Genomic DNA, 12,292 nt, shown 5'->3' on the forward strand with positions numbered 1-12,292 from the left:
GCTGGAGTGCAGTGACACGATCTCAGCTCACTGCAACCTCTGCCTCCCAGGTTCAAGCAATTCTCCTGCCTCAGCCTCCCGAGTAGCTGGGACTACAGGTGTCCGCCACCACGCCTGACTAATTGTTTGTATTTTTAGTAGAGATGGGGTTTCACTGTGTTAGCCAGGATGGTTTTGATCTCCTGACCTTGTGATCCATCCACCTTGGCCTTCCAAAGTGCTGGGATTACAGGCATGAGCCACTGTGCCCGGCTTCTGCAAAGCATTTGAGACTTCCAGCAGCCGTGTACTTCCCCTGTTCTCTTAGCACCCTCTCATGCTCTCAATAACATTGTATCAAGATTATTAGAATCTGGCCAGGCACAGTGGCTCATGCCTGTAATCCCAGCACTTTGGGAGGCTGAGGTGGGTGGATCATCTGAGGTCAAGAGTTTGAGACCAGCCTGGCCAACATGGTGTAACCCCATCTCTACCAAAAATACAAAAATTAGTCAGGGGTGGAGGCACGTGCCTGTAATCGCAGCTACTCAGGAGGCTGAGGCAGGAGAATCGCTTGAACCCAGGAGGCAGAGGTTGCAGTGAACCGAGATTGCGTCACTGCACTCCAGCCTCAGCGACAGTGAGAGTCCATCTCTTAAAAAAAAAAAAAAAGAAAGAAAGAAAAAGAAAAAGATTAGTAGAATCTTCCAAGCTTGGGGGCTCACGCCTGTAATCCAGCACTTTGGGAGGCCAAGATGGGTGGATTACTTGAGCTCAGGAGTTTGAGACCAGCCTGGGCAACACCGCAAAATCCCATCTCTACAAAAATTAGCCAGGCATGGTGGCACACATCTGGAGTCCCAGCTACTCAGGAGGCTGAGGTGAGAGGATCACCTGAGCCCAGGAGGTCAAGGCTACAGTAAGCAGTGATCACACCACTGCATTCTGGCCTGGGTGACAGAGCAAGACCCCACCAAAAAAAAAAAAAAAAAAATTAGTAGAATCTTCTAGCTAGTCTTCTGCCTTCTGGTTTCTCTAAATCAATTTCCATTAGACCTCCCTAAAGTGCAGCTCCACTTACTTTATTCCTCTGCTCTGTAACCTTCAATGGCTCCCTATTGCTCACTCTGTAGCCAAGGTGCTCCACAAGATGGCTCTATGTCATCAATTTGTTTAATACAGTTGCTACCTCGGCATCAACTTTTAGGCCCAAAGTAAATTGTTGGAAACTCAGTTGTAGGCCATCACCTTTGGGTTAGTTAAAACTTCCCCTCCCTATGTGGTTGTGTGTGACATGGCCTTATTGTTCCTCATCTCACTGACATAGAACCCAGCTCCTCCCACAGCTGCTGATCAGGATAAAACCTATTGATCAATATCAGAGTCATGTAAGATCTCCCCTTAGAGCATGTTTTCTTTTTATTTATTTATTTATTTGAGATGGAGTTTCGCTCTTGTTGCCCAGGCTGGAGTGCAGTGGTGCGATCTCAGCTCACTGCAACCTCTGCCCTCCGAATTCAATCAATTCTTCTGCCTCAGCCTCCCAAGTAGCTGGGACTACAGGCAAGCGCCACCATGTCCAGCTAATTTTTGTATTTTTAGTAGATACGAATTTTCACCATGTTGACCAGAATGGTCTCGATCTCCTGACCTCATGATCTGCCTGCCTGAGCCTCCCAAAGTGCTGGGATTACAGGTGTGAGCCACTATGCCACATGTTTTCTTTAAACTCACCAATCCACAACCCCATAGGGAAAGCCTAGGGAATAATACCTATGGACCTAAATAAAGGCCTGGTCCCACAGATCCTCTCTCTTTCCTCCTGCCCCTCACCAGTTAGTTGAGCTCCCAGTCACCTCCAGACTTCCCCTGGGCCTCCCATGGGCACCCCTAACCTCTCCAAGAGCTGTAAGAATTTTCTTCTGCTTCATGCATGTGGGTGTCACCTCCTCATTGTGTCTCACCTGAATGATACACCTGTACCCAACTTTCCTCTACCAGGGTTTTCCTAGAGAGGCTGTCTTGGCTTTTGGCCACTCTTAATAGACCTCAAGACCAAATTAGAAAGAAACCATTACAACAAAAATCACAGGCCGGGAGCAGGGGCTCACACCTGTAATCCCAGCACTTTGGGAAGCCGAGGCGGGCAGATCATGAGGTCAGGAGATCGAGACCATCCTGGCCAACATGGTGAAACCCTGTCTCTGCTAAAATTACAAAAATTAGCTGGGCATGGCACCTGCCTGTAATCCCAGCTACTCAGGAGGCTGAGGCAGGAGAATTGCTTGAACCCGGGAGGCGGAGGTTGTGGTGAGCCAAGATTGCGCCACTGCACTCCAGCCAGCCTGGGCAACAAGAGGGAAACTCCGTCTCAAAAAAATAATAAAAATAAAAATAAGAAACGGGGCTGGGCGTGGTGACTCATGCCTGTAATCCCAGCACTTTGGGAGGCCGAGGAGGGTAGATCACAAGGTCAGGAGATTGAGACCATCCTGGCTAACACGGTGAAACACTGTCTCTACTAAAAATACAAAAATCAGCCAGGTGTGGTGGCGGGCACCTGTAGTCCCAGCTGCTTGGGAGGCTGAGGCAGGAGAATGATGTGAACCCGGGAGGCGGAGGTTGCAGTGAGCTGAGATTGTGCCACTGCACTCCAGCCTGGGTGACAGAGTGAGACTCCATCTCAAAAAAAAAGAAAAAAGAAAACAAGTTACTATGATTTGATCCAATTAGAAATTCAAATTGTATATATAAATTTATATACTAAATAATTTATATAACAAAAATATTTCAAAGGGCATGGATTGGCTTTTGTGCCTCTACAACACAGGTTCTCACTTGACTTTAACATTTGCTAAAATGTACCAATTGGCAAAAGTTCTTGGGCTTAGTCAATACTGGGGCTTCAATCACAGTTATACCTGGAGATCTCAGTAAATTTAAACACTCTGCCTCTACCATCTTAAAAAATAGCTAAATATAAAATAGCGAAAAATAAATATGTCTCACTTTAACTGTAGCCTTGCCTAAATTTCCTATAGTCATGCACCCATTGCTGTAATATAGTCTATATTAAGTACAGATGCTCTGACACAATAAATAATAAATTAAGCCGGCATGGTGGCTCATGTGTGTAATCCCAGCACTCCGGGAGGCCAAGGTGTGAGGATCGCTTGAACCCAAGATTTCAAGACAAGCCTGGGCAACATGGCAAAACTCTATCCCTACCAAAGATACAAAAATTAGCCAGGCATGGTGGCACGTGCCTGTAGTCCCAGCTACTCAGGAGGCTAAGGTGGGAGGATCATTTGAGCCCAGGAAGTTGAGGTTGCAGTGAGCCGGTGATCTTGCCACTGCACTCCAGCCTAGGTGACAGAGTAAGACCCTGTCTCAAAAATAATAATAATAATAATTGTAAATTAAAGTAAGTTTTTGGCACTTACAAATTGGCTTGATAAAATAAAATTCCATGAACCTCCAGTTAAGATGGTCAATTTACAAAGGCCTAATGTAAGTTAAATCAGGATCTTCAAGGATTCAAACTTACTATATACAGTCTAATTAATAAAGGGGTAATGATCTCCACTCTTCCTCCATTTGAGAGCCAGTTTTGCCTGTTCTTAAATGTAGAAAAAATTAAGGGTGCCTCAGAGTGGATTACTACAGCCTTTACACCATGTTCCTATCCATTAAGGCCTCCATACCCAATTCCCAATAATATGACTAATTCTAGTCAATGACTGGTGAATATTGAGCTCTTATACATTTGGCTAACATATTCAGTTCTGGGCCTATTTCAACAGCCTCTCAGATGCAGTTTGCCTCCACCTCCAAAAGGGCACAACACACATTTTCTGGGCTACCCATAGGGCACCTCAAGGGCTTTGTCATCACACACAGTCTCTGAAGACAGGATCTTAACGACATCCACCTTCTCTGGGAGCACAGGCATGACATTACATTGAGGAGATCCTCCTCCAAGAAGGCTCATTTGACACACTTGTAAGGACGTGTAAGTCCAGTATCTCTTAGTACCTTTGGGGTTATGGTGGCAACAGATTCCTCATTTATAAATATTACTTGTAAATTAAAATCAACAGGCACTCTCACTAGCACCTTCAGAAATAAAAGGTAGGCCGGATGCGGTGTCTCACACCTGTAATCCCAGCACTCTGGGAGACCGAGGTGGGCAGATCACCTGCGGTCAGGAGTTCAAGACCAGCCTAGCCAATGTGGTGAAACCCCATCTCTACCAAAAATACAAAAAAAAAAAAATTAGCCGGGCATGGTGGCGGGCACCTGTAATCCCAGCTACTGGGGAAGCTGAGGCAGGAGAATCACTTGAACTCAGGAGGCAGAAGTTACAGTGAGCTGAGATTGTGCCACTGCACTCAGCCTGGGTGACAGAGTGAGACTCTGTCTCAAAAAATAATAATAATAAAATAAAAAATAAAAGGCTTTGGCAACCTCTTCTCATGCCTCATGGTGTCTATGGACCACTGATGATGGCCATTGGTTGCCCCACAACTTCTGATAGCAAAAATTGCCCCTCTTGGTCTTGTCCTATATTCCAGTAAAACAGCCAACTGCTGGCTACTCTCTGGGTTCTCCTGCAAACAGAGGCTCTCACAGTCCCTGAGCCTGTGACTCTGCATTCCCAACTTCCTGTTATGCTGTGGGTCATGGAAACTGCACCCCCACAAGCTCAGCACAGTTATAATGGCCTCTCTAAGATAGGACAGATCAAAACCTGGGCCCCTTGGCATATTCCACCTACAGGAGGGGGTGCCTTCCTTGTTCTCAGCACCTTTCCATATGCCAGAGTGTTGGAAGAGGTCACCCCTTTTACAGAGCCCTTGGCTACCTGAAAGCTCATGAGATTCCCTGAGTGAACAGTAATGGGAGTTTGTAGACTGTGCAGATGGCGCTGCTGACCATCCTACGTGGTGGAGCTCAGTGGAATGTTACTGCTTCCCATCCCTTAGCTAAGATGTCCCTGGTAAAGGATGGGACCCAAGAAACAGACTTGGCCAAGCTTCAGGCAGTCATCTTGGCCCTGGATGCCCTGGCCAATAAATGGTCAAATTGATTAGAAACCATCAGGTCATTCTCTAGAAATTGTCCCCTTCAAGGTAAAGACCTCTGGGATATTTTTGCCTCACAGATACCCAAAAGATATCAAAATCACACACTTCCACATATTCTAAGGCCACACTATAAGGCCTTCCCAGAACACTTTTTATTCCTTTCAAAGTTGCAGACCACTGGTAGTAACCAAAACACATTTTACTTTTTAGAATACACCATGATACTGGGCTCTTGAGAAAGCCATTACTAGAACTTTCATGCCCCTGACAGGTCCCTGATAACCAGTTAAACTCCAAGACACAGTGATGTTTTCAAATAACCTCTTTTCCAATTCCAGTCCAACACATCAATCACTAAAATTCTCTATCTTGCCCCAGGCATTAACCTACTTTTTATAAATCTTCTATCTTACCCCCATCCCATAAGGGCTGGAGGCCAGATTGAGGGAACATGCTCTCCTAGAACTCATTAACTGTAGACCAACAGGCAGGCAGCTGCTCATCTGATACAGAACCCACTTAAAATTAAACTTACACCAAAACCAAACAAAACAGAAGCCCTGCCAGGGAGAGCTGCATATGTCTGTTGACTGCTGGTCTTATTACTATTGCTTTGGATGTTTTCACTGGTTTGCAGTCTGGAGGTCTACAGCATCCATTCCAGGGTACACCCACTCAAAAAAGAGACCCCAGTCCCACACCCCAGACAACATCACCCTAGCCCAAAATCCCACTGCTGGAAATGACTGCCTCAGATAACATTGCCCCAACCCAAGACTTCGATCAATGCTGGAGATGACCTCACGTCCTGTGCCACACGTGACTTCGCCTCTTACACTGAAACCTCCCCCCGGCAGCACTTGCCAGTGGATTGCCTCTCCTAAGGCACATGATGGACACAGAGCATCTTTTGCTTTTCTTCCTGAACTCGCTGCGTGCTTGGCCCACAGTCCTGGTATTTTCCTTGCTCTCTGCTCAAAGGTACACCCCCATACTTCAATTTTTAAAGGCAAATCTGGCACTGGTTATGAAAATTAAGAGCGATGATTACTTTTCCCAGGAGGCACCTGCCTCATATCAGTCAACCCCTTGACCCCCCGAGAAGAAGACCACCTATTCCTGGCTGCCCTCTCCTATTAACCACCTCCAGCCTTCTACCACAACTCCCTGCCTTGCATCTCCAACCCACAGCCACCATTCCTCTTGGTTAAACAGAATACCACTAATCTTTACATGTACTTTACTAAATTATCAGTTCATAATCTCCAACAACATAACCGCCCTACGCTAATGCTTACTTTGCTGGTTAAATGATCGTATTCCCCTTGCAGTCAATATCTCCACCACTCAGACTACACCTGGCTTCTATTTTTTAAAATGACGCAAGGCACCAGCACCATGACAGGAAGAGTCATACATTTGTTTAATCTACGTGCTGTCTTAGCACCCATTTTTAGAGCTGACATATGTTGTTGGAAACCCAGCCGTACCCCGCCACCTTTGGCCTAGAAGAAACGTTTCTTCCCCGCGTGGTTGTGTGTGATATGGCCAGTGTGTTCCTCATCTCACTAACCCAGAACCCAACACTTCCCACAGCTGCTGCTCACAATAAAACCTAATGGTCAACGCTAGAGTCAGGCAAATAAGTTGCCCCCTTCACATGTTTTTTTAAAACTAGCCAATCCACAACTGCCTCAGGAAAGCCTAAGGGATTATGCCCATAGAACTTAATAAAGGCACGGCCAGCAGGTTCTCTCTCTCTCTCTCTGTCTCTCCTTCTCTGTCTCTCTCTCTCACTCCCTCCTCTCCCAGCTGTTTGAGCTCCCTGCAATCTCTAGACTTCCCCTTCGGCCTCCCGTCCGCCCTCCTAACCTCTCCTGGATCTGTAAGTAACATATTTCTTTTATTTCATGCATTTTACATTCACCTCTTCATTGCGTCTCACCTGAACCACACACCCAAACATAACTTTTCCCCATCAGGGCTCTCCTAGAGTGGCTGTCTTGGCTTATGGCCACTCTTGACAGACTTCAAGACCAAATTAGAAAGAACCCATAACCATAAGGATCACAACACCCTGCCCTCCCTTGTCTCTCCAGTGCACACATTCCAACCAGACTCGACACTCCCTATTGAACTTGTCCATATTTTGCCACCTCCGTGCCCCTATGCAAGCGACTCCCCTGCCTGGGATGCTCTCCCTCCTTCCCTATCAACCATGCACTACAGTCAGATCTGTCAGATGGGCCGTCAGTGATCATCTCAAGTGACATCTCTTCCATAAAGACTTTCCTAGTCCTTCCAACTAGCAATAATCCCATCCATCTCCTAAATCTCATGACATTAGATTTCGTTTGTCTCTTCTTCCTTTCTACCTTGCAGTGTCAACTCCAGAGTGTCTCTGGGACCCTCTGAGCAGCAGACTGGCTGGAAGAAAAGGCCAGAGACCGGCCTTAAGTGGCATTTGCACAAGTGCTGTGTTTTATTAGAATTCTATGCAGAGAGTTGCTGATGAGGACAGATAATGGAGCTGCTATGCAACCCCCTGCTCAACCCTAGCCACCGAGGCCTATTGACTCTTCCTTTCTCCCACTAGACTGCAAGCGTCTAAGGACAGAGGCTGTGTTCCCCAAGTCAGTACCCGCTGCAGTGTCGAGCCCGGTGCCTGACATGGAGGAAGTGCTTGACACAAATGCCTCTGGGAGGCATCCCTGCCAGAAGGAAACACAGCTTCTTCTGGTCTGTGCAGAGCAAGTAAGTCCTAGCACCTACTACCGGCTCTTGGCTCACTGAAGCCAAGGGTGGGAGTCAGTCAGTCCTTTCTCAGTACATTCCAAGGAGAGTTGCTGACTTGCTCTTTCTTTAAGGTGCCCTTTTACTTTTGAACCTGAATTTTTCTAGAAAAATGTAACGGGCAGGGCACCCAATCCAAAGGGATGGCACCCAGAGGCAACCCTGAGTGAAAAATAAGGCCAATTCACTGTCACATTGCTTTGTCAATTTCACTATGAATCCACGTTCTGAGGATGCACTCTTGCCCAGTAGGCACCACCCCTCACTGGCAACAGACAGAGACAGCAAATTGCTCCACACCCCAGTAGCATAGCCTTTCCCTGTGCCGGGTGTGGTGCATCCCAGGAGAGCTTTCTCACACCAGGTGGCATCCAGGTGGATCTGGCGACCGCCCAGCAAGCACGTGTCCCCCTCACAAAAGGGAAGAAGAGGAAGAGTGGCCAAGAAGGGGTGGAAACCCCAGTTTTCCTTTATAAATTTAAGGCCAGATTTTAACCTCTCCCTTGGCAACTCTACACATCAGACAAGAAAGAAACTAATATAGATATTAGCCTTGTACTGACTTAGACTTTCACTTATCCCACCCCTTGTTTCTTAATGGCCTTTAAAAAAAAAAAAAAAAAACTCTTGAATCTAGGTTAGCCTGTTTCCTGTTCATATTAAGGAATCCAGGCCCTTTGCAGTAAAGAAAGACAATGATACCCTGGAGCTTTATATAAAGAATGTTTCTAGATTGTTGGTTGAAAGCATGTGCGTTTGTTAATTTGCACCCTAAACACACCTCACGGCTTCATTTAAACCTGAGCACTCTGTGTATTCCAACTGCCTATGCAGAGTTCCAACTTAATCAAGTACTTAATGAGTAGCATTAATATTCGTTGTCTCCTCCACGGGTGCCTGCACTCATCAAGGTAAACAGTTACTGGCAGCCTCCACAGCCCTTCGTTGAGCTGAGAATTGTCTGTCCTTATCTAGACAGCGGATTGTTTGTCCCCCACCATGGGAAAAGCCTGCTGGGTACTTTCCAAAGGCCTCATTTTAAAAAGACACGTTTCCACTTATAGATCTTTTAAAAATGCCAGGCAATTTGGAATAACAGTAAGAAATCTATTATCTGGATAACAGTCATTCAGATATTCTTGTAGTGTGCCAGGCACCATACTAAGTGCTAGGAATGCAATGATGACCCCAAGGAGTCCTGGTTCCTGCCCTCATGATGCTTATGGTATAGTGGGAGAGGCCAACAGGTAAGGAAAGGTCAATCTAATGAGCGCATAATTACAGAGTGAGCTCAGTGTTAGGAAGGAAAGGCATGGATGTGAGGACTCCCTAGAGGATGAGAGGATGGGGAAGATGTTGGAGCTGAGCTATGAAAGATGATGATGAAGAAATTGGTTATTCACTGAATGTTAGGGCACAGAATGTTAGGGCAGGAAGATCACACACACACCCCCCCCACACACACACACCCTACTATTCATAGATGAGGAAACTGAGGCCCAGCAGAGCTAGATGACTTGCCCAAGGTCAGAGCTAATTCTAGAAACCCATACCCAATCCCTTCCTGCTAAACCACTTAATTTTATTTATATCCCAGCTATAGATTATCCAAATACACTTGACAAATAAAACGGAGAATATTGAGTTAAAACCACATCTCTCAAGACCACACGCATAAATAACGATCATGTTTTAATGCGGACGATACCTTTTCATTTTGCAAATCCAGAGTTCTCATCATATCAAAATTCAAGACAGTTTGTTCTGTAAGAAGGGGAAGGTCATAACCCTGTCTAGAATGTACGGGCAAATCTCTCTAACCGTGCAGTGCTAATTTGGGCCTGAGCTGTGTAACCAGACCGACTTCACGCTCCAGCTGGGGTTTCAGATCCACACATGGCGACTGGATGGCTCTTTGCTGTTTCACAGCAAGGGTCCTTCCCTGGGCTCCCGGAGCCTCTGGGGATTTACTCCTCCCGACGTGGCCGTGTTTTCGCCACTGTGTGCATGCGCTGAATGTTGAAAACATTCTTTTGAAAAGCCCAGGAGATTCCACTCGCAATCTGTGCGTGTGCATGTAAAAGCACAGAGACTGGAAAGAACCGCGGCGGAGTACACCCTGACCGAACGTTACTCCCGGGGAGCCGCGGCCGTGGGAGGGAGTGCGATACTGTCTTCTTTTCACTCTAGACACTCCCGAGTTACGTAAAATTCTACGCAAGAATGTATTCGTGTGTTAGCATGTATACATATGTATTAAGTTTTTTCAAGAAGATTCTTAAACAACAAAATCTCTATATGAACAAAGGTGCGTCTCCGCAGAGCGCAACAGCATTTGTCTTGGATGTAACCGCCTTCTCCAGAAATCTCAGAGGAACTCCCCTCAAAGGACACTGTGCGCTCCACCGCAACCCTGCGGGGCATTCGGAAAGTTGGTGGCGCCCCGGGGGGTGGCCGCACTTGCAGCCCGCGCCCCGTAACCCGAGCATTCAAGGAGTCCTGACTTGGCGGCTGGCACATTCCACACCCACCCAGCCGGTCCTGATGCGGGAGGGTGGGGCCGCGACGGGGCGGGGCAACGTGGGCCCGCACCCCGCTCCTCCCCGCCCCTCCCTGCCGGCCCCGCCCGCGCGCGCCCCCCGCCCGCGGCCCGGGCGCCCGGCCCGCCCCCTCCCCTCCGCGCGCAAACGAACCTCGCGACGCCTCGCTCGGCGGCTGGCGGGGGCCGGGCGAGGGAGGGGGCTGGCCCCGGCCGCCCCACTCTGCAGTTGTCTCCCGAGCGCTGGCTGCGCCGCCCGAGCCGCTGGGCCGGGGAAGCAGTGGTCGTTCGCTCCCGGGCCGGCTCCTCCAGGCGCTCGCAGGCATGCAGCCCCGGAGCAGGAGGCGCGCCCCGGGCCGCTGCTGAGCCGGCCGGGGCGGCGGGGACCAGCGCCAGCGGAGCCCCTCCCACCTTGCCCCGGGGCAGACGAGCGGCGCCCCGACACCCCCTCTTCTCCCACAGCCCCGCCAGCGCCACCCCCCGCGGGCCGCAGGGGCTCATGCAGCCGCCAAGGTAAGCGCGGGTCGGGAGCCGGGCGGACCCGGCTCTGACATCTCCCAGGCGCCGCCGACACTTGCTGGGGCCACGGCGCTGCTTTGGTCTTCCCCAGCCCTGCGTCTCATCTTGCTCCCATCTTGCCCACATTTGGAGCTTTGCTGCGCGCCTCGATCGCTTTAGCTGTTGGCAGCAGGAAAGTTTTTGTGGTTTGGTGTTTCTTCTTTTTTCCTAAAATACTCTAACCCCGGGCAGCCGCCAGCGCGCGTGGTTGGGCAGACCCGGCACACGTCCCTTACACCGTGTGCGGGCTGGGAACTCCCTCCCTCCGCCGGGCTCGCGGAGCCCCGGACTGAGCCGGCCACCCGGCTGTCCTGCCGTGAACCCCCATTGGCCCGCGCCGCCCGGGCCCCCGCCTCCCGCTCGACGCCCGGCTGCGGGGCTGCCTGGCGAGCTCCTGCCCTCGGGGACGTCGGGGCAGTGCACCGCGTGGGCTCGCGTCCCGGGACCCTTTGCCTGGGCGCGTCGGCTTACGGGAAAGTGTGGACCTTGGGTTGAGGGATGCCCGTTGCCAAGCCGCCCCGGCGTTCCTAAGTGGATGGGTGGGCACGGCGACGATTCAGCGCCAGCTCGCGCCGCAGCTTAACCCAGGGGTAGAAGCCCGGGCAACGAGACAGGTGTATTTAATGGGAGGGCCGGTGTGGGGGACGCTCGTGTGCAATTGGGAATTGTATCTTATTAATGTAATTGTATTAGACTTGCTCAGAGTTGGAATCAGTTCTCCCAGATTGAGATTTTAATGGGAGCCTGTGAGCTGCTATTATGTGGTGTGGTTTTGGGAGGTGTTGGGTTGTATTTATTTTATAAACTCGGTGTCTTGCGGGCGGAGTAGGGAAAGTAGCGCCATCTAGCGGAAGTGGTGAGCTGTGCATTCCTCTTAGGCTGCGAAGTTGTGTGTTTTCAAAGAAGTCTCCTGCGCAAGGTGGAGAGGTGGGAACCAGCCCTCGCCTCCAGGCTAGAGGCTACAGTAGCTCTCTCGAGTATCAACGGTACCAGGGAGAAACCCCGACGTCCCATGCTCAGCACATTGAGCTCAGAGGACGAAATTACGGGTCGTGTTGAGTGGCATGCTGTCACCTAAGGGAGCTCCATCACCTTCTCCACCTGGTTTTAGACTCTTCCAGCAAAAACATAACATAAAATGTTAACTGCTGCAAGAAGATGCCCCTTCCTTAGGCATCTGGTGCAGAGATCTTGAAAATCAATTCACAACCCTCTCTTCTCCTGTGCATCACAAACAGGTGATTTCTTGGGTGGATTTTGAGCCATGACCCCTGGGAAGGAGAGTAACTGTGCTCCGAAGGGCAGCAGGAGGAGAACTGGGAGAGGGCCTCCTGCC

General features: G+C 49.4%; 1 protein-coding gene across 1 annotated transcript in view; it reads left to right on the top strand.

The window, feature by feature from the left end:
• Positions 1-10,623: 10,623 nt before the first annotated feature.
• The window catches only part of RGMA (repulsive guidance molecule BMP co-receptor a), a 45,973-nt gene continuing 44,304 nt past the window's right edge, over positions 10,624-12,292 (top strand). The window contains exon 1 of the mRNA XM_003901409.4: positions 10,624-10,911. Within this exon, the coding sequence (XP_003901458.1) occupies positions 10,898-10,911 (14 nt within the window). The 5' untranslated portion in view covers positions 10,624-10,897. The remainder of the gene's footprint in view (positions 10,912-12,292) is intronic.

Source organism: Papio anubis, chromosome 7 (assembly GCF_008728515.1).
Source record: "Papio anubis isolate 15944 chromosome 7, Panubis1.0, whole genome shotgun sequence".
Classification (NCBI taxonomy): Eukaryota; Metazoa; Chordata; class Mammalia; order Primates; family Cercopithecidae; genus Papio; species Papio anubis.